The sequence below is a fragment of the Lissotriton helveticus genome, chromosome 5_1 (genome assembly GCF_964261635.1).
Source record: "Lissotriton helveticus chromosome 5_1, aLisHel1.1, whole genome shotgun sequence".
NCBI classification, from domain to species: domain Eukaryota; kingdom Metazoa; phylum Chordata; class Amphibia; order Caudata; family Salamandridae; genus Lissotriton; species Lissotriton helveticus.
In genome coordinates this window covers 32,816,747-32,838,801 of record NC_136065.1, presented here as the reverse complement: position 1 = coordinate 32,838,801, position 22,055 = coordinate 32,816,747, and the positions used below count along the sequence as shown (strand labels likewise).

The window sequence follows — 22,055 nt, the reverse complement described above, 5'->3', positions numbered from 1 at the left end:
CCGTCCAGGGAAGGCATGGCTTGGCAGTGCGGGCTGGACTGTTCCCATGAGGCACAGGGTCAGACTGATTTGCATACAGCCATGTCTAAACTGGGGTGGCAGAGTGGGCTAAAGAACGGTGATGGATTAAACCCAGATCTTTTGACTGGGTGTGTGTGTTTGATTGGTTTAGATGCTCCGTCCATCACCACCCCCTTTTGTACACCTTTTATACAGCAGGACTGATTAGTACAGATTGATTTTTTCACACCGTTTTAATGTTTTATAATTTCAAGCCACTCCGATTTAACAAGTGGATTTCCTGTAAAATTATAAGGTCACATGTATAGAGCTTCAAGTATTCAAATATTTTTTGTCGCCTTCTCCACACCTTCAGGCCATTTACGTTCCATGTTATAATTTAAATTTTACCCTCTAATGCTACCATCTATATTTTCTGCTCACTTCCTTTGTCGCTATCTCCCCAGGCTCCGATTGTTTTAGGTAAAAGGTTCCGTTTTCAGGACCTTGTATTCCTTGTCTCTTGCATATCGGATAATTTTTGTTTTGTTTTTCCCTTATGCTCCCCACTCGATAAACCAAAAATAAAATAACCTAAACTAACCCTGTCACCCTCTCCTGGAGAACCCTTGCTTGTGTCTTTGGGCAAAAAATATAGCCCTATTTATGTTCCGACTTCATGAGGTCATCCGTTTGACATAACTGGCCCTTATTTTTTTACTTTAATTTGCTCAAGTAATGTCAACTTCTTTTGATTCTTTAATATTGTAAGTTTTGTTATCCCACATAATTCTCAGTAATCCTGGGAATTTCATCTGAACAGTAGCACCTGTATTTTCTGAGGATTTTTCCTTTGTGCACTTCGTCTAAAAGGATCTCTGTGTGCTCTTTGGATATCTTCATCCAGTGCTTTGCTTTCGTGTCTAGTTCCGGAACACAATCCTTCAACAAGGATACCAAGAAACTTTTAATATTCTGTCCCTCAGAGCCCGCCGGGATATTTAAAATTCGTAAATTGTTCCTTTGAGAGTTCAATTCAATTCAAAGAAATGAATTCAGTTATTATACAGGTAAAAATAACCACAAAAGTACAATTAATAGATCACAATTATATTCCATATTTAAAAATGTCAAAAAATGCATGTAATCAAGAACTTATGTTTAAATTAATATTACATTTGGTTTCTGAAATTTAAAAATGTACTTTAAAAATGCAACAACGGAAGCAACAATAAAAATATTATCCAATTTCTGAATTGCCAAGAATGCTGGGCGGCATTGTCTTAGTTCCATTCTCTTTAACACTGGAACAATCCATCTTTTTCTGGGTATCATATAAAATGTGCAAAAGAACAAAATATGTATGGACGACTGAGCTGACATATCGTCACATGGGCATTTAGAAAGTGATCTTGACCAATCGTTCACCTCAGAAAAACTTTAAGATCCATGCGGGATATTAAGTCTGAGGCGAGTTAACAAAAACCTGTCAAAATCCTTAATAAGTAACAAAATATAAGGCTGAATATTCTCTCAAATTATTTTTAAGAACCTTTCTAGAAACTTGACACATTAACAAAGGATCACTAAAATATTCCTTGTGGCCTATTTGGGATAAAAACATCTTAACATAATGTAGCCATCTTATCTTATTAACCCTGTCAATACTCATTACGTCCTTTAAAATACAGCAAATAAATGCAGTCTCTTTGGTAGTCCAAACCCTGTGCCACAGAAGAACAGGTTGAACTTTAATCACATATTCAAGGTACGTCACACCCAGTTCAGTGTGACACATTGGTGTGGAAGAGCTGTCCGGGACTGCCAAAAGGTACCTAAGAAAAGTGTTTTCTGCCACTTGTAGTGTGGTAACGTAAGCGTACCCCCAAATGCCTGCACCATAAGTAGCAATCGCTACACATGTAGCCTTATAAAAGCACAACATTTCCCCTGGTGACCGCCTACCCATTTTCCTGCTAAAATTTGTCAGTGCCTTCAGTGACTTACAGAATAGGAGCCTTCTAGCTTTAATTGCATTGCACCAGGAGCCAGTCTGATCAAAGAGGATCCCCAAATAGCGGAATGTTGTCGTATTATCTAATGCCTTTGAATTAATATAAATTGATATTTTCTTTTTATTAGCCCTAAGCCCACAATTCATGGAGAAGGCTTTGGAACAATTAATTGTGAGGCCCAGATTAGTCATAAATTTCGAAAAGGATGTTACAGCCCTTTGCAGGGCAATGGGCGTTTGGGCCATCAAAACTGCATCATCTGCGTGAAGGAGTGCAGGGGTGGGTTGTGTCGCTGCCGTAGGCAGGTCCCTGCACTCCCTAAGCAGAGTGCCTTCTCGGTCGTTAATGTTTAGAGTAAACAGGAATGGGGTAAGGACATAGCCCTGCCGCACCCCTCTTGAAATATGAAACACCCTAGTACAATCACCATCCACACCAAAACGGACCCTAGCCCTTGCCCCTGAATATAGTTGCCTAAGAAAGGAAACTATATGTTCATCCACCCCCAGCCTTTCCAGAATTGCCCACAGCTTTACGTGAGTGACACAATCAAATGCTGATGTTAAATCAACAAAAGTTTAAAACAGCTTCCCTTCTTTGACTTTCGTGTATTTATCCAAAAGAATACCACGATTTAGACCTTGATCAATAATGCCGAAGCCCTTTCGAAATCCATATTGGAGATCGCTGATAATTGATTGCTCATCTGCCCATGTTTGTAGTCTTTCTATTAACACACGCCCTAATATCTTAACTGTGGAATCTAATAATGATATTGGGTGATAACAGGCTGGGCTTCCTCTATTACCCTTCTTATATATCGGTATGATGATAGATTCATACCATGTCGTTAGCAACCCCATAGAGCAGAACGCATTAAAGAGTTGCGTGAGCAGGGGTCCCCATAGTTCCACAATATTTGTAAACAAGTCAACCGGGACACCATCCGGGCCCGCTGCCTTGCCGCCCAAACTGGCCTTAATTAATAGCCAAATTTACCTTTCAAAGTAAAGTCCATATCCAGTTTCTGAAAAGTCATTATGGGCTCCAATTCGGTTCCAGTCCTTCCGGTACCTGATCAGTTGAAGGTTGATCACTATAGAGTTTAGCATAGTGTGATACCCACTCATCTTCCGAAATAGCAATCTCTATGGTTACTTTGGAGTTGTCATTAAAAAATGGGGCATTAACCGCCTTCCAGAAAGCGTCAGTATCATGATTCATAGAAGCCTCGTACAAAGCTTTCCATGCTTCATTTTTTAACTTGTCCTTCCTTTTTGCAAGGGCCTCCTTATAGCTCCTTCTGGCTTCCCTTATCAGGTCCTGATCCTTGACTCTGGCTTTTAAAGCGTTTTTGAGCCTAGAATAGGCCTTAGTACAGGCAGAGTCAAACCACCACCCTGTTTTAGCACCACGCCTTTTGGCGTCTACCCAAAGACATTTTTTAATTTGGGCTGAAATGACTTTAAAGTTCTCTATAATTGGAGTCAGGGGAATTTTCATCCAAACAGGCATGAAAACTAGCATTACACTTTGTCAATAGATTAAAAAGAAAGTCCTCAGGAATTACTTTCGTCCACTTCAAGGAATATCCATTTAGCCGTCTCAAAGCAATCTTATTTAAGAGCTGCCTAGGACTATTTATGCTATTGGGCTTTTGATTAAGTACCAAGATATCAACACTCAACAAGATGTGGTCGCTTAAAGCGATGTCATCTGTACTAAAATCCCTAACACATGCAGAGTGTCTACAGGATATCAGAATATAATCGATAGTTGAAAAAGCAACTCTACCATTAAAAATGGACTGAAAGGAACCTCCGGATGACACAGACTATTGGCGAACCCCATATCGCAAGAAAACATGATGTCATTCAGGAGATCCCCATACATTGTATGTGAAAAGTGGGGAAGACTAGTGTCTTTACCAAGTGTAATCCCACACATCCCCCTTTCTCCCTTGGGTCATTAATCGTAGTTAAAATCCCCTCCCCAGACCACAAAGACATCTTTAGAAATCTGGCCAAGTAGATTTTTTACATTTCTGCATAGGCTTCCCAGCATTTCCTCCACCAGCTCGGAGGGGGCATTGTTATAAAAATTCACAATGATCACGCATAGTGCCTATTCCACATGTATCCTAACAATGTGATAATAGCTGTTGTTATTGACCATCTCTACTTTTCCAGTTTTTAAATAATTGGAAATATAGGTGCATAGCCCACCTGTTGCTCTACCAAACATCGAGCTAATGGATGCGGTATGAAATGTTTTAAAATCACACAGGTGGATAGGGTCTTCAGCCCAAGTTTCTTGTAAATATAGTATCTCAAATTTCTTTACATAATCCATCCACACTTTATTGGTCACCTTAGTTTTTAATCCAGCCACATGCCAAAACATAATCTGGCATTTAGTGTCCTTAGCGTTACTGTCTGCACTACCACTATGGCCCATACGGTTAGTGGGACTAATTTTGTCATAAGAAGTGGAATTGTGTACGGAACCATCCTGCTTCTCTACACAGATGGCGGCCATGTTGGTTGATTTCTCTTGTATGGGATGTACTATACTGATACTGTTTAGACTGTCTGTTAATCCACCCATCTGCCGTGCATCAACAAGTGGGTTAATAATGGCAGCATCAGAGGGATGCCCCGATCTCAGTCAGTCCACTTCTTCCAAACCATTCACTCAAAACGATTATGGGTGGAAATGTTAAACTGGTTTCTATGGGACGGCATACAATCTGGCCAATTTAACCTTGTGGGATTCCAACTTGGAGGCTGATAAAAATATCCCAGGGGAACAGCACTAATCTGTGTGTTACCTGTTAAATCATTCCCAATTCTATTTAGAATCAGTTTCACAAGGTTTGGTGTTTTGAATGTCAATACAACACAGTCCCCTGCAAGATTTTGTTTTCCTCTCCCCAACCAACTCCCCTCCTTACCATCTTGCATTCGTCAAACAATTTGCCAGTTAGTCCTGTTCTACAACCCAACCATTGTAGGGACTTATTCCTTAGCTTCACCCATGTTTCATCCCCTGCATTGGTCAGTGCAGGAACATTAACTGAAACCACTACATACGGTGTTTGCTGCTGGAGGTAGATCTAAGCGCGTAACATGTTGTGTCCCGGGTGTCTGGTGCACAGTACTAAGACTTTCTAACGGGGGAGGTTGTGGCTGTCTTTACCAGAGCTTGGTGGGCCTGTGAATTGGTGGCTAGCTTGTTTTGCGCTGCTCTAGGTGGTACTGCTAAGGGAGCTTGAATACTGGCAACGGCAGAGCCCATATATCTTGTATGTGAACTAGAAGCTATCTGATAATTTTTAGCAATATGGTCAACTGAACTAGTTCTACCCTTTGCTGTAAACTGGACAATATCTAAACATTTGGATATTAATGCCTCAATTGCACCAATTCTAGTTGTGAGGCTTCCAAGGCTGTCTCTTATCAGACTGTCTAGGGCCTCCAGTTTTGCTTTAAGTTTTTCTACTTCCATCTGCGTTCGCATATTTAAGCGAATGAATGCTTTTTCCCAGTTTTCAGATTTATTTACTGGTGCAGACTTAATTCTTTTTTGGGCCCTTTTACGGATTTTAGGGGATGGCCTCTCCGCTACAATGGAATCTATTACTTCTCCCCCCGTGGGACTTAGGTCAATGCTACACAGTTACTCGGGTTTCTAGCACGTTTGTTTGGTGGCTGGTGCAGTGCATCGAGTTCCTGCTCACTTTCAGAGATATGGTCAGAGATGTTTACCACACAGCCATTTGTGCCTTTTTTACCTCTCTGATCTCCAACTATCTCAGATCCAACTTTCAATTTAGTGCTCTCATCTCCTCCAGGCTTTAAGGCCTCTTCAACTATGTTGATCTACCTTTGTATGGCACCAACCGTGCCAGTAAGATTGTTTAGAAAGGACTGGCGAGGATGCTCTTCTACGTTAACTAGCTTTTTCTTCTGGGCAGACATTGTTTTTCGCTTCCCCATATTTAAGTACTGTTCAATAAAACGTTATTTCGGTTTTTGTTTAAAAACCACAAAAGTACAATATACAGCATCCAAAAGACAATAGTACAAGATTAACAGCAGTTTACATTAATACATGTTATAATAGAATAACTAAGTACAGAAATTGTTTTTTGATAAAATTCACTAGCAGTCCAGGCATTTTCTATATTTTAAGATTGATTTCAAAAATTCTAAAACAAAAAGAACCCTGTCACTATGCAAAAGTTGAAGATACATCATGGCAGGTCTAATCTGATCAAATTTAAGTTTCTTTAAAAGAGGGACCAGATAGTGTTTGCGGGGAAATTCATAATATGTACATAAAAACATAAAATGCAGCATATCCTGCGGAGACTTTCCGTCGCAGCCGCAGGGTGCTGCATCATTATTAAAACTATTTCTTTGGGGTCTAACAAGCATATGATAAAATTGGTTCATTCGAAATCTGGTTAATAGAAATTTCTCATATGAGGTCAATGAGCCCATTAAATAAGGTTCAATAAATGGGGTCGTTTTTAGCATGACATATGTTCTGACACTCGATTTTTGAACCTCTTTGGCTTCCCTTGATGTTCTCCTTTCCATGAGGAATGCCATTTTGACTGCCTCCAGGTCCTTATTGGAAATGCAATCAGGGGTTTCAAATAACTCTACCCGTCCTAGGCTCAGAAAACTGGTCTTTAAATATTTCAGCCAGGGTATAGCCATTGCATTATCCAAGGAGAGACAATTTTCTAAAATCAAATGCGTCAGGGGGATGTCTGGGTTTAACCTTAATTTCAGCCAGCAGGTCAATGGACGTAATGAAAAAATTTCACTAACATATTGAACACCTAGTTCTTCATGAACAGCTAAGTTGGATGTACCTTGCGGGAGACACAGTAAACGTTTTAAGAACATGTTCTCCACTATCTGGAGCTGCTCACCCCGCCGTACCCCCAAATTTTGCTACCGAATGTAGCCGTGGCCACAGACTTAGCATTATATAATTGCAGCATTGCGCCAGTGGGCTTGTTCCCCAATTTAGAAGCAAAGCTAAAAATTGAAGCATTCACTCTCGCAACTTCACCCTTCTTTTTCAGAACGTGCGGGCCCCAGTTTAATTTATTATCAAATAGGACTCCTAAATAGGAAAAAGTGCTAGATTTGGGGATTGTTGCACCGCCCACGTTAAATTGGAAATTCCGTTTTGGCGGCTTACTTACTTGCATGATATAGGATTTTGAATTATTTATTGTAAGGTCTCTATCTAACATAAAGGACTCAAAAGCAATTAAAAGAGCTTGAAGGCCTTTTTCGGTCCTCGATACGAGGACCGCATCGTCCGCATATAGTAGGACCGGAATGCCCCGACGACCAACTCTGGGGCAATCGGCCCCCACCTCTTGTAAAACACTATCTAGATCATTTCTATAAAAATTAAACAAAAAGTGAGCCAATATGCATCCTTGGCAGACTCCCCTTTTAATGTTAAAATCCCTAGTTACACTCGGGACCTGAGAAAACCTTACATTAGCTTCTTGAGTGGACCTATGTAGATCTTCTAGGAGGTTCACAATGCCAGCATCAACCCCCCTTGCCCTCATGGACCGCCACAGCTTCTGCCTGTTTACACAATCAAAAGCTGAGAACCGGTCCATGAAGGCAAGATGGATGGTCCCCTTATTTGCCACTATATATTTGGTTAATATTAAATAAAGGTTAAGGCACAAGCGTAGTGGTAGAGCATCCCCTGCAGAAACCATACTGGGAGTCAGACATAATATCATTGTCTTCAGCCCAAGTAATAAGTCTCCGCAGGAGTACCCCCATAACTTTCACCATCGAGTCCAAAAGTGATATGGGTCTTTAGCAGTGAGGACTGCTTTTATCCCCTTTCTTAAAAACTGGTACAATAGTGGAGATCCCCCAGGACTGTGGGCATCCACTATGTACTGCGGCATTAAAAACAGATTCAAGGATTGGTGCCCAAAAGGAGGGATCAGACTTATAGAAGTCTGGAGGAATTGCATCTGGTCCAGGTGCTTTGCCAGCTGTTAGACCAATAATTCCTTCACATATCTCCCCTCTACTAATTATAATTTTAGTACTATTAAGGTCAGGTGTTAGACTATCATACTCTTCCATGGGACAGTCATACATATGCTCAAAGTGAGCCTCCCTGTCTTCCTTAGCTATATGACATTCAAGCCCGTCTCCTGACTCCTGGACTAAAAATGTTTTTTTTATTGTCCCCCAAAACCTGGAACTATTCCTAAGAATTTAGAGATCCAAAAGTTCATTCCATGCCTCCATCCTAAGAGTTTTCTTCCGTTTAGCTAATGCTTGTTTGTAGCTCCTGCGACAAACTATTACATCCGCTTGTACTCTTGGATTAGAGGCTAGGACTACCCTTAGACTCCGTGCAGCGATAGTAGTCCTCTAATTAAAAGTAGGTGCACCTTTTGGCAATTAAAAATAAATCAAAGTCAGAATCACAGTACCTTTATAACAGGAAGTTCAGGGTCGTGGCCTAGCCCGGCATCTGTCGGTCACTAACGGGCACAGACTGGCCCGCCCTTGGCCCGAGCTTCGCCCGGGCACGGCCCAGTCACGCCTGCACTTGTTACGCTCTGCGGGAGCCCTGGCCCCCTTATGAGCACCTCCTGGTGCTCACCAGCATGAGGCGGAGCGTAACTGCCACATGGGATACTGGGGGATGTAGTCCCCTGATGGTGAGAGGGCAATGGCGGGACTCGGCGGTACTTGAGCGGTGCGGCGGCTCCTTCTGTGTCCCAGGCAGGTTCTGCGGCGATTAAAGGCAAGTGCTGGCAGGTACTAGCAAGAAAAACATGGGCTCCCGCTGGCCCCCTTATGAGCATCTGCAAAAAATGGGAGACCTCCTCAATTGGAGATACTTTAAGATTAGGGAGAAGAGGGCTAAATATCCTCCCTCATAGTCTATCCATTCTTTACATAAAGACGTGGTTCTTCTCAATTAGTAATATACATACACTCACAACAGTGACTTTAGGCAGAAAGATTTTCCATTGTCTTTATTATTTTGCATAACTTCATCGTTTCATTTCTTTCTTTTTTTATTCTTCTTTTATATATATTTTCTTTTTTGTTATTTCAAAATCAAGAATTCTTTTTAACAAATGCAAAAAGTGAGTACAATAATTACAATCAATATTATTTAAACTAATCTGTACAAAAACAAAACGTCCCTGGACTGTATTCAAATAAATACACACATGTCATACCCATTCATACACATACACACACTCACATACAATTTGCATCTGTACATGGTAGATGTTTACAGATGACCAGCAGAACCTTTGTTCAACACAGATGTAAACATTTGGAGAACAAGGCTCAATAAAGCGTTGACGCGTGTTTCGGTGGTGTAAAAGGAATTAGACCAAGTTCATCAGGACCTTGTCAGATATCAACATACAATATACAGCTCCTGGGGGACCTAAAATGCACATAAGAAAACAAGAATAAAACACTGTTGTGGATACTAATCTCAAAAAATAAATGTTCAATAATTTATTTGGCCATCTATGAGCACATAGTAAGACTGAAGGTCAAGGGACATTCTTACAATAATGCAGCTATACAAGAGGAACAATTTTATGCTCCAACCACACACAACATCATCTCACCCTCCCTTAGTGTAAAGAGTTTTGACATTTGATGAAATACCAGAAAGTCAACCACCAATCCAAAAGTACACCTTCACCATCACCATTTGTTAAAAACATGCTTTGAGAGACGGGGAAAAAAAGGAAAAATTTTGAGAGTTAATCAAAATAAGTCCTGTCATAAGTGAGTACTATATACAACACTGTCTATCAGTTTTCACGTGTTTACTTACAAAGACTCGTTGGAACTATTATTCCTGAAGTCTGATTGATCATTTATTGAATTATCCTTTAAGCTCTGCAAGAACCGTTTCTATATTAAAAATAAACAGTAGTATCTATCATTAGAAAGGGGTCTCTCGTTGTCAAAAAAATATAATCTCTCTCCCCCAAAAATGTCTTACCAAGGTCAATTTCTAATGGCCAAAACATAGATTATCCTGGTTAATTCCATTGTCCCATTCGCACAGCAAGGACCAAACCTGGCCTGGGAGAAGAAAAAGCGGAATATGAACACACAACATCCCCAAATGAGCATCTCCTGGTGCTCACCAGTGTGAGTCGCGGCGTAACTGCAGCGTGGGATGCTGGGGGATGTAGTCCCCTGATTGTGAGAGGGCAATGGCGGCACTCGGTGGCACTTGGGCGGTGCGGCGGCCCCTTCTGTGTCCCAGGCATGTTCTGTGGCGATTCAAGGCAAGTGCTGGCAGGTACTGGCAAGAAAAACACAGGCTCCCTTCGAGAGTTATTCTCTAAGATTTCAACCTTGTCCGCAAGTTCTTTCTCACTGGTTCTCAGTTTGCTGATATCAGCCTGGCATCTTTTTACTTCTTCCTTTGTTCTGTCCACAACTGTCTCCATATCGGCAACCCTATCAAATGGAGCATTACCTTTGGACTCCAACGCTTCACAAGACGCTCGTATTTTTTCTAGGTTTCTTTCCGACTTAGCAAAGCCCAGTTTAATTTCTTTCAGCAGCAAGGAAGCTGTCAGTCTGCCTATCTCCCCCTGTGAGAGCGATTCCGAATCTCCAGCTTGATAATTTGAAGCCATGTCGTGTATTGAGTTTTTATCTGTCTGCGGGCCATCCCCTACCTCACCTACATCTACCAAACAGTCATCTTCCGCCCCCTTTGTCATCAATATTTGAAAACGGTTTGGGGACTCTGCTATTCCAATTTTTTAAGGAGATTTTGTTTCTTGCATCTTATAGACAGTAGCGATTGATTTCCCTTCGCTTAATAAGGTCCCCTCCTTCGCCTGTTTGTCTTGCACTTTAAAGAAGTAAGGAGGGATGGCGTTATATTTGGATTAGCTCCCTTCTTGGAATGTTCACTTTTCGCCGCCTTAATAGCTCTGGTAGATACCACCCTCTTAGTTTTTGTGAGCTTTTTAGGTCTCGCCTGAGCCAGTGCATGCGCCGCTCTGCGAGACATTTAGTAAGTGGATTTTGAAAGTGCTACCACAGGCTTTTGCTGGCCTCAAGCTTGCGGTTACGCGCTCGTGTATGCGCGCAGCCGCCATCTGTCTTTCCTCTGTCATGGGTCATTAAGTGCATCGCGATCGTGATCACTTTCACTTACGCTGCCGTGCGGCCGCGTCACTTTCACGGCTGTGCAGCTAATGCTTTTTTACCATGGCGCCTGCTTGACTCACAGCCACGACCATACCCGGCGCCACGCTTTGTGTCAGCATGCCTGTTTCACTCGAGTCACGCATATACCGGGTGCTGTGCTTTTTCTCAGCATTGCGATGCTTGCTTATCTCCATTTTTTGATAATGCTCAAATTTAAATCTGGACAGTGCCCATTTTACAGGTATCTCGCTTTTGTGCGGCCAATGCTTGTTTACCATGGCGCGTGCTTGACTCTCAGCCACGCACATACCCGGTGCCACGCTTTGTGTCAGCATGCCTGTTTCACTCGCAGTCACTCATATACCGGGTGCTGTGCTTTTTCTCAGCATTGCGATGCTTGCTCATCTCCATTTTTTAATAATGCTCAAATATAAATCTGCGCGGCGCCCATTTTACAGGTACTCTGCTTTAATTTTATTTGCAGCATTTCAAAGCTGCATCTGCTCGCCCTCCAGCCACCAAAAACAGGCTGCCTATTTGACACTCCAAAAGCCTCTTCTAGATCACCTGTACAGCAGCAGGTGATTAGCTGCTGAGCCGGGCTCCAACCTGCACGCCTTGCCTCCTCCCCTGCAGCATCTTATCAGCAACCCACAACACCAGAACGAGTTGTCGGTGGCAGGAACTCCTGAATCCATACTGTAAGTGTTAGATTGACCCCATGCTGTTCGTTTCTTTTTTTATTTCATTTTTTTTATTAGCATTCGCTGAAGGATTATTTTAGTCTGCAGCTCAGGCTGTAGCGCCATATCCTCTGCCGCTGCACTGGTTTTATTTTTTAAAGGTATAGGCTTCATGTGTTAGGAGCAAGGGATGGCACACAAAACCATTACCTTTTTAAAACTAAACAGGAGCGTATTTTGTTTACTTTTTTATTTACTCAGCACCTGCACCTATGGTAGTTTTGACGCAAACTGGTGAGAACTAGAAGGAGCCGGCTGAGAGGATCTCAGAGTACAGGACGAACAGGAAGCACCTTTATGACCACAAAACACACTACCTCGGCATTTCTCTGCACGCAAAGTTGTCCATGAGAGTGAGGCACAGAGTGAAGGACTTCTGTGCAGTTTCAAGCCTGGGCTAGTCTGAGTCATAAATCCATTGATGTATGTGAGTCACTTCTTTTGTAAACAACCATTGGCATTGCCAATAGGTCTCGCTTTAAGTATTTAGTTATGCAGCACAAAATCCTTGGTGCAACAACATCAACTGTTGCATGGCTAAACACTTAGAAGGTACAAGGTTTAGCCATGCAACAGCTGATGTTGTTGCACCAAGGATATTGTACTGCAAAACGAAATACTTATAAGGTCCCAAAAGCGAGACCTATTGGCTATGCCAATGCTCGTTGTTTTCTGTTAGTGAGTTTTATTTTATTAAACTCCAGGGAGTTTTCAAGTCCCTCTTCAAGTACAGTATGACCTTAACTTTCAGGGGGTGACGCGGGTAATCTTGTGTTGCGTAAGGGGTAGCTCATATTTTGAGTAAAAAAAATGTTTAATGATTTTTTGTATCCACTTTTATAGCCTCTTTTATATTGGTGGGGTTCTCTAAACCCTCTTCCTCTTTCAATTCAGCGACTGCCGCCGAAATCAGCGCTTTAGCTTGATCTTGTATTTGGGCTTGGGCTTGTAATATTGTGTTGTCTGAGGGGGGGTTCTCCTGAGAAGAATTAATTATCAAATTCTCTGAGGTCATCCCTCCTGGTCTTATAGTCAGATTCATGCAGCTTTTCCTCTGTTCACACCCCTCCTTGCAGTTTAAACAGTCCTTAAAACCATCTTCTTTGAGATCAGCTCCCACGCTGAGAAGGGAGCAGCTGTTGGGTGGCCCTCTAAAATCCGTCCTAATCAAGACTTTACTGCGTGCTAACAAGCAGAGCACAGCCTCCATCCAAACACCTCCCCTCCTCCTATTCCTGCTCCCAACACTCTCCCTCCGTGAGCTCCTTGGCGGCTACGCACCACATATTGCACTGGGCCCCGCCTCCAGCTCTGTCTGTCACCGTTTTTCCCACAGCGACAGAGCGTTGGAGTCTTCCCTCACGCCGAGCCTCGTCTTTCGTTCAAACTGGGTAGGAATTTTAAACTTTGTTTTAACTTTTACTTCTGTTACCGAGTTTACTGATTTACCGTTTTTCGAGTCTTCAGGGCGACTACTCCTGCGTTGCATACCTCATTCTGTCGGAGCTCCCGACCGAGCTGCTTAGCCGGCCTGCCATGTTCTCCTGACTCCTCACTGAGCTTATATGAGTAACCCTGGAATATATTACAGAGTGTGCAAAATGAATCTCTGCAAATTGCTTCCTGGTAGCATTAGAAATCGAATTTAAAACTAGATTTTCTTGGCACCTTAAACGGCAAACAAATTCCTCTCCAATTTGGCTTGGGGTGGAGTTAGAGGTGTAAACATCCTTATTGTGGTCATATGCTGTCACTTTAACAGTGATGTTTTGATCAAATTGGTTGATTTAGTTTACTGCCAAGAAGCTTCATGAGAAGTAGTTCAATGTAGAGGGCACTAGATGAGGGTGACAGAAAACATCCAGGACATCCTCCGAGGACGACAGAGAGCATCCCTCCGAGGGTGACAGGGAACATCCCTCAGAGGATTACAGAGAGCATCCCTCCAAGGGCAACAGAGAGAATACCTAGGAGGGTGACAGAGAGCATCCCTCGGAGGATGACAGAGAGCGTCCCTCCAAGGGCAACAGAGAGCATCCCTACGAGGGTGACAGAAAGCATCCCTCCAAGGGTGACAGAGAGTATCCCTCTGGGGGTGACGGAGAGCATCCCTCCCAGGGGAACATCAAGAATCACTCGAAGGGTGACAGGGAGCATCCCTCCTAGGGTGACAGAGAGTCTCCCTTCCAGGGTGATACAGACCTCCAAGGGTGACAGGGAGCATCCCTCTGAAGGTGACACAGATCATCCCTCGGAGGGTGACAGAGAGCATCTCTCTGAGGGCAAAAGAGAGCTTCCCTCCCAGGGTGACAGAGAGCATCCCTTCGAGGGTGGCAGAAGGCATCCCATTTAGGGTGACAGAAAGCATCCCTTTTAAGGTGACAGAGAGCATTCCTCTGAGGGCAACAGAGAGAATCCAACCGAGGGTGACAGGGAGCATCCCTCCGAGGGTGGCAGAGAGCATCCCTCCGAGGGTGACAGAGACCATCCTTCAGAGGGTGACAGAGAGTATTCCTTCCAGGGTGACACAGACCTCCAAGGTTGACAGAGAGAATCCCTCGGAGGATGACCAAGAACATTCCTCTGAGGGTGACAGAGAGCATCCCTCCTATGTGGAACAGAGAGAATTCCTCTGAAAGTGACGAAGAGCATCCCTCTCAGGGTGACCAAGATCGTCCCCCCGAGGGTGACGGAGAGCGTCCCCCCGAGGGTGACGGAGAGCATCCCCCCGAGGGTGACGGAGAGCGTCCCCCCAAGGGTGAGGGAGAGCGTCCCCCCGAGGGTGAGGGAGAGCGTCCCCCCGAGGGTGAGGGAGAGCGTCCCCCCGAGGGTGAGGGAGAGCGTTCCCCCGAGGGTGAGGGAGAGCGTTCCCCCGAGGGTGATGGAGAGCGTTCCCCCGAGAGCGTTCCCCCGAGGGTGACGGAGAGCGTTCCCCCGAGGGTGACGGAGAGCGTTCCCCCGAGGATGACGGAGAGCGTTCCCCCGAGGGTGACGGAGAGCGTTCCCCCGAGGGTGACGGAGAGCGTTCCCCCGAGAGCGTTCCCCCGAGGGTGACGGAGAGCGTTCCCCCGAGGGTGACGGAGAGCGTTCCCCCGAGGGTGATGGAGAGCATTCCCTCTGAGGGTGATGGAGAGCATTCCCTCTGAGGGTGATGGAGAGCATTCCCTCTGAGGGTGACAGATATCATCTCTCCCAGGGCGACATAGAGCATCTCTCCCAGGGTGACAGAGAGCATCCCTCCCAGGGTGGCAGAAGGCATCCCTTTTAGGGTGGCAGAAGGCATCCCTTTTAGGGTGACAGAAGGCATCCCTTTTAGGGTGACAGAAGGCATCCCTTTTAGGGTGACAGAAGGCATCCCTTTTAGGGTGACAGAAGGCATCCCTTTTAGGGTGACAGAAGGCATCCCTCTGAGGGTGACAGAGAGCATCCCTCTGAGGGTGGCGGAGAGCATCCCTCTGAGGGTGGCGGAGAGCATCCCTCTGAGGGTGGCGGAGAGCATCCCTCTGAGGGTGGCGGAGAGCATCCCTCTGAGGGTGGCAGAGAGCATCCCTCTGAGGGTGGCAGAGAGCATCCCTCTGAGGGTGGCAGAGAGCATCCCTCTGAGGGTGGCAGAGAGCATCCCTCTGAGGGTGGCAGAGAGCATCCCTCTGAGGGTGGCAGAGAGCATCCCTCTGAGGGTGGCATAGAGCATCCCTCTGAGGGTGACTGAGAGCATCCCTCTGAGGGTGACTGAGAGCATCCCTCTGAGGGTGACTGAGAGCATCCCTCTGAGGGTGACTGAGAGCATCCCTCTGAGGGTGACTGAGAGCATCCCTCTGAGGGTGACTGAGAGCATCCCTCTGAGGGTGACTGAGAGCATCCCTCTGAGGGTGACTGAGAGCATCCCTCTGAGGGTGACTGAGAGCATCCCTCTGAGGGTGACAGACAGCATTCCTCCAAGGGTGGCAGAGAACATCCCTCTCTGATTCCACAGTCTGTTCTGGAACAGTGTAAGTTGAAGTAGTTTATAATGACCATGACCTGTCAATGTTGGTACAAACATGTGATTTACCAGTCAATCTAAACACATGCTCAAATGCCATTTCTGCTTCTAAGAAAATGATAGATAGTAAACATATGTTTCCCGGGTGACGAGTATGGGAATCAAGCCCACCATCACCAATGAAGATAAGGTTTGGCCCATAGTTTTGTGTCGGTGCTGAGAAATGAAATGGCACCCGTAAGACCCACAGTCCAAGGGAGGCTCATCCTTCTCACAAGAGAGGACCACTCTTGCCTCCTGCTGGAATGATGGACCCGACCCGTTGATATGACCTCGCAACTCCTTTTGGGATGCTCTCCAATGACCTTATGGATTACCCCCTCTTGTAATTACTGGAAGATGACTCCTGACATGTTTATGAACCTCTTGTGTCTGTCGTGGACGATGGCCCATGGCCTGTTGATGAACCTCAAAGGGTCCTAAGCGTTTGGTTTATCTGACAATAATGGTCCCCTGCTTGCACCACCCACTAAGGCAGTCACTCTACTGGCTTATAATTTCAATAGACCAGGCTTCTCCCACGATTAGCTTGTGAGCTACTGGCGTCTCCCCAGCTACCTACAAGTAGCTCTCGTGTGTAGCCAGCCTACTAAATTAGACGTTTTTGCTATGTTGAATTAATATATTTACTAAAATTCTGAAGTGTGTATTTGAGATGAACATGTATTTGGTTTCAGAACTCATGAACCAATGTTTAGAAGGAAAATGGATTACCAAGATATATTTAAAGCTGTTATTTGAGTGATAAAACCTGCAGCTTTGGAGAGAGGTATTATTAATATTATTACCTTGAGCCGGGGGCATTGCCCTTATGGCTGTCATGTATTACTCATGCAGCTTTGGAGAGACGTATTATTAATACTATTACCCTGGGCCGGGGGCATTGCACCTATGGCTGTCATGTATTACTCATGCAGCTGAGGAGTGACGTATTATTAATATTATTACCATGGGTCGGGGGCATTGCACCTACGGGCGTCATGTATTACTCAAGCAGCTTTGGAGAGACGTATTTTTAATATTATTACCATGGGTCGGGGGCATTGCACCTACGGGCGTCATGTATTACTCAAGCAGCTTTGGAGAGACGTATTATTAATATTATTACCATGGGTCGGGGGCATTGCACCTATGGCCGTCATGTATTATTCATGCAGCTTTGGAGTGACGTATTATTAATATTATTACCATGGGTCGGGGGCATTGCACCTACGGGCGTCATGTATTACTCAAGCAGCTTTGGAGAGACGTATTATTAATATTATTACCATGGGTCGGGGGCATTGCACCTACGGGCGTCATGTATTACTCGTGCAGCTTTGGAGGGATGGATTATTAATATTATTACCATGGGTCAGGGGCATTGCAACTACGGCCGTCATGTATTACTCATGCAGCCTCTGAGAGACATATTATTAATATTATTACCATGGGTCGGGGGCATTGCAACTACGGCCGTCATGTATTACTCAAGCAGCTTTGGATAGACGTATTATTGATATTATTACCCTGAGCCGGGGGCATTGCACCTATGGCTGTCATGTATTACTCATGCAGCTTCGGAGAGACGTATTATTAATATTATTACCATGGGCAGTGGGCATGGCACCTATGGTCATCATGTATTACTCGTGCAGCTTTGGAGGGATGGATTATTACTATTGCTATTGCACGTGTTACCATCATTCAGAGGCATTTGAAATTGCTGGAAATCGTGCACGGGACGACGACTCCTGTAATCTTGTCTGACCTGGTCACTATTGCAACACAAATGATTGCAGCTCGGGTGCTTTTTTTCGATCATAAGTGGCTCTTATTGCAGAAAAAGTTGGAGACCCCAGCAGTAGGCAATACCCAGATGCAGGAGCAGTACCCTCAAAGACGGTAGAATTATAGGCACAAACCAGAGCCAGGAACCTATTTTACATTTCTCTCATTATTTTATTACAATTTATAATGCTTCCAGTGAGGGTCTTTAGGAGTCGTAAACATGCCCCACCCGCTTCCCCAGCAGTCAGCCTGCACTGCCAAAAGAACCAGTATTTAAGTGGCCTTTCCTGAGATAACAGTTTAATTTTTCTTTTAGTTTTACTGAGTGCAAACTCAACCCGAAGGTATCAGAGCGCTTTACATGAGCACCAGTTGCATTACAGACGGACACATTCATTTCCAGAAGCTGCTTCACAGCATAAGAGCAGCGTTGGGATTGGCTGGAGCAGGCAAAGTCAGCTCTCCTTAGGAGACTGGGGAGGCTGCAGATGTGATCCCTGGCTCACTAACGTTGTGCAGGTAGGAGAGGCCTTATGTGCGCATGTTGTGTTGGTCATAGGAAGACACCCATTCACCCTGACATGCGCACTTACACGTCTTTAGACCCAGACACTCTTCCAGTGCTGTCCATAATGATGCCCCACCCCGCCCACTCATAAATTGAATGTCTGCTGCTTGCAATGTGCAGCCAGCCCACGGCTGTAATATAAGCATGGCCGCCGGTAATATAAACTTTCTAAATGCATCTTAAGGTCCAGGGGGGCAACAACCCCATAGAGAAACTGCAGAGGGTGGATTTAAATCTAGTACATCAGGGCTAGAATGTTGTGATTGTTGCCCCCTTATGTCATGGATTTCTTCCCATATGCCAAAAAGCATCTCCAATGAGCTAGTTCCAGTATTTTGCCACAGTTACCCCCACACCAAAAATGACCTCAAGTGTGACAGTAGCAGTAGTTTTCACAGGTGCCTGTCCATGCCAACAATTGCCTCCGGTGTGACAGTAGCAGTACTATTCACAGGTGCCTGGCCATGCCAACAATTGCCTCCAGTATTCCAGCAGTAGACGTTTTCTATGAGTCCCTCTATAAGCTACGAATTACCTTCAGTATGTTAGGGCCAATGGCAGACTAGCAAGCATTACATCATATCACTCACATTTACTCAACCACACTCATTCATTCTCACTCATTCTACCTCACACTCACTCATTCTTACTCTGACACCATCATACTCACTCATACTCTCTTTCTCTAACTCTGTCATTCTCACACACTCTATCGCTCATTCTCTCTCCTTCCTTCACACTGACTCTAGATCTTACTCATAATTTATCACTTGTGCACTCACTCCTATTGTCACTCATTCTGTCTCACTCATGCTCACTGCCACTCATTCTCACTTATTCTCACTCACTCCCTTCTAAAGGCTCTCACACACTGCCTGTCACTGACACTCACTTTTACTTATACACACTCATGCTCACACTTACCAACAGACTCACAAACACACAACCACACTCTGATCCCAAGCACGTACCCTACATACATTTAAAAGCATTTTTTTTAAGACATCTGCCACAGAAGTTGTCATTCTAGATCCTTGTGCTCCATTTTCTATTACACTACCAGTTAATAATAATAATAATCTATTATTCACTATTAGTTTAATATAAAAATGGCTGAAAACAAAGGTGGAGCACGGCTCTCAAAAGGGCGAGTTTCCTCTGTGTACTTGGTACTCATTTTGCTACCTCTGAAGCCAGAGGTCGCACAAGCAGTGTCAGGGGTCACAATGGGCAAGCCTGGAGTCACAGCTGTGACCCCTGGCAATCCCTAAATGATGCCCATGCATGTGACCCTGTTGAGAACATCATACAATGTGCCAAGTGACCTCATTCGGAATATCAGAATGTGCTGTTTTTTGTGACTCCATTCAGAATGACACTGTGCTCTGTCATTACCATTCCGAGTATCAGTTTCTGTTATATCCTGTGATCTCATTCAGAATATCACATTTTGTGCTTAGTCATGCGATACCCTAGAATGTGCTGTGTCATGGGACCCCAGTCACTGTTCTCTAACCATAGGTAGTTAAGTGTTTCACTCCTAAAAATACTGCCATAACTTTGACATCTCCTGTGGAACCTGATTTCACTGTGTTTGTTTCTCTGTTTTGCAGGATGTCAGAAGCACCCTAAGCAGGTAAGACTGATTTATTATGCTCCTGTCACGGTGTAAGGAGCAGGTCTCAATGCTGCTGTGTGTAAATGCCACTCTGAGCTCACACAAAGTGTTAGGAAACTTTCAGATCCTCATAAATTCCATTTAAATTCTCAAAAAAAAATCTTAAGTCCTCAGAAACCTCCCCTGCAACATCAGGAAACTCTCTTACATTTTCTTAAGTCCCTACAAGTTTTCAGCAAACTCTTTTGAGTCTTGAAAAATTGCCACAGAAATGAGCTGCTGTCCTCATAAAACATATTTGTATCTTTAAAGCTTAACTGAAGTAGTACGAAAAGTACCCTGAACATACAGAAAAAGCAAGCCCATTCTGGAAAAGTCCCCCAAATTTTGCTCAATTCAGAGTTGGGCAAAAACTAAGTCATAATGTCCTAACTATACAGACACAAATGGTGGCTATGCTCACAACAGTTGCAGATCCAATTTTCAGCCCTATTGTTAGGGATGTTAGAACATACACATATAACTTCATGTGGGGTAGAGGTGCTACCATGGTACTACAGACACCCTGCCACCTAGGGGTGGCAGGGTGTCTGCAGTACCATGGTAGCACCTCTACCATGGTACACCTGCTTAGGACAATGTCCTTGGCAAAAAATATACAAAATAATAAGTACTAGAGAACACATAGAAATTCCATTTAATAAAGAAGTTAGTCCTAATATGAAGTCCATCAAATTTTTGTTATTTTTTGTGAAGTTATTTTATTCCATTTGTAGTTTTCACAATGTTCGGTTTATATATAAGCAGGAATGGCCAATATCTGGTCTATATGAGCAAAAGCAGCTGACACGTGTTTCGTCCATTGGGGTTTGTCAAGGATGCAGAAATACGAAATACAAACACTGGAATGGAACATCATCTCTCATGAAATCTTTTACGTAAAATTCTTACGAGTCAACCTCATATAACAGTGAAGAGGCGTTGGAAAATAGTGACATGAAATTAAATATGCTGGTCACACTGCCCTGAGGATATTGTGTAAAAATGCATGATAGCGTCCGCTCACCCAAAGTCATAAAAAGTGGTACCCATGATAGGTGATGTTGACCGTAAGATGAGAACCCAAGGAAGGGGGCCATCGAGAATGCCTGTAGATATTATAATACAAGCGAAAAACTTGATTTTGCATGCATTGTGCTTTCTTAGATACGAAGACATATGTGTATTTAGTGTTCCATTTTGCATGCAAGGATAGAATAAACATTAGTAGTGAGATTTAATAAAATATAGAATACCTGAGTGCCCTGTAGTAAGGACAATGTCCAAAAGTAGTCCGAGAGATACAGAGAAGATCTTATCAGAATCTATTTAAAATATATATACAATTGTGTGTATATGCGACCATGCTGAGGAAAATATAGTAGTGTGTGGAAAAGTAAACATTAGTTCACCACAAGGAGAGCGAAGTTTCCTCAGATGTAGAAAGGGAAGTACAAAGAACAACATATAAAAGTAGACCAGTTCAGAATGGAAACTGGTCACCCAGGGTAAACAAGGGAAGTGATTCCATGTGTAGTGCAGTACAATGAAAAGGGCAAATATATGAATATTTGTCTTGCACATTTCCTAGTGGAGTGGGAAATAAGCAAGAAGCATTTTATTACTGACTGGTGGTGATCGGTCAGTATAATACCAAAAGAGGCCATCTAGGGAAACCTACCAAACCCACACATTTCTGAAACCTAGAGACCCGGGAGAGTCCGGGGAGGTATGGCTTGCCTGGATCTCCCAACGTTTCCCTAGCCAGAATACCCTGCAATCTTCAAATGTTGCTGAAAAAATCTAATATTTCTCAAATTTCTGTGTGAGAAGTTGTAGGATCACCGGACTGACACAAATTTCCTAACACTCAGCGCTCCCCCAGGTCTCCCGATAAAAATGATACCTCATTCATGTGGGTGGGTCAAGTACCCACGACAGGCAAGGGACCAAAAAATATTGTGGAGACTTCAAAGTTACCCATCATAAAAACGACCTGGTTTTGCAGGGAGGGGGCACCTAGGTTTTTGCCA

The 22,055-nt window shown here is 44.0% G+C and overlaps 1 protein-coding gene across 1 annotated transcript in view; it reads left to right on the top strand.

The window, feature by feature from the left end:
- The window catches only part of LOC144752367 (E3 ubiquitin-protein ligase TRIM11-like), a 167,253-nt gene that overhangs the window by 87,092 nt on the left and 58,106 nt on the right, over positions 1-22,055 (top strand). Inside the window, exon 4 of the mRNA XM_078640301.1 lies at positions 19,979-20,001. Within this exon, the coding sequence (XP_078496427.1) occupies positions 19,979-20,001 (23 nt within the window). The remainder of the gene's footprint in view (positions 1-19,978; positions 20,002-22,055) is intronic.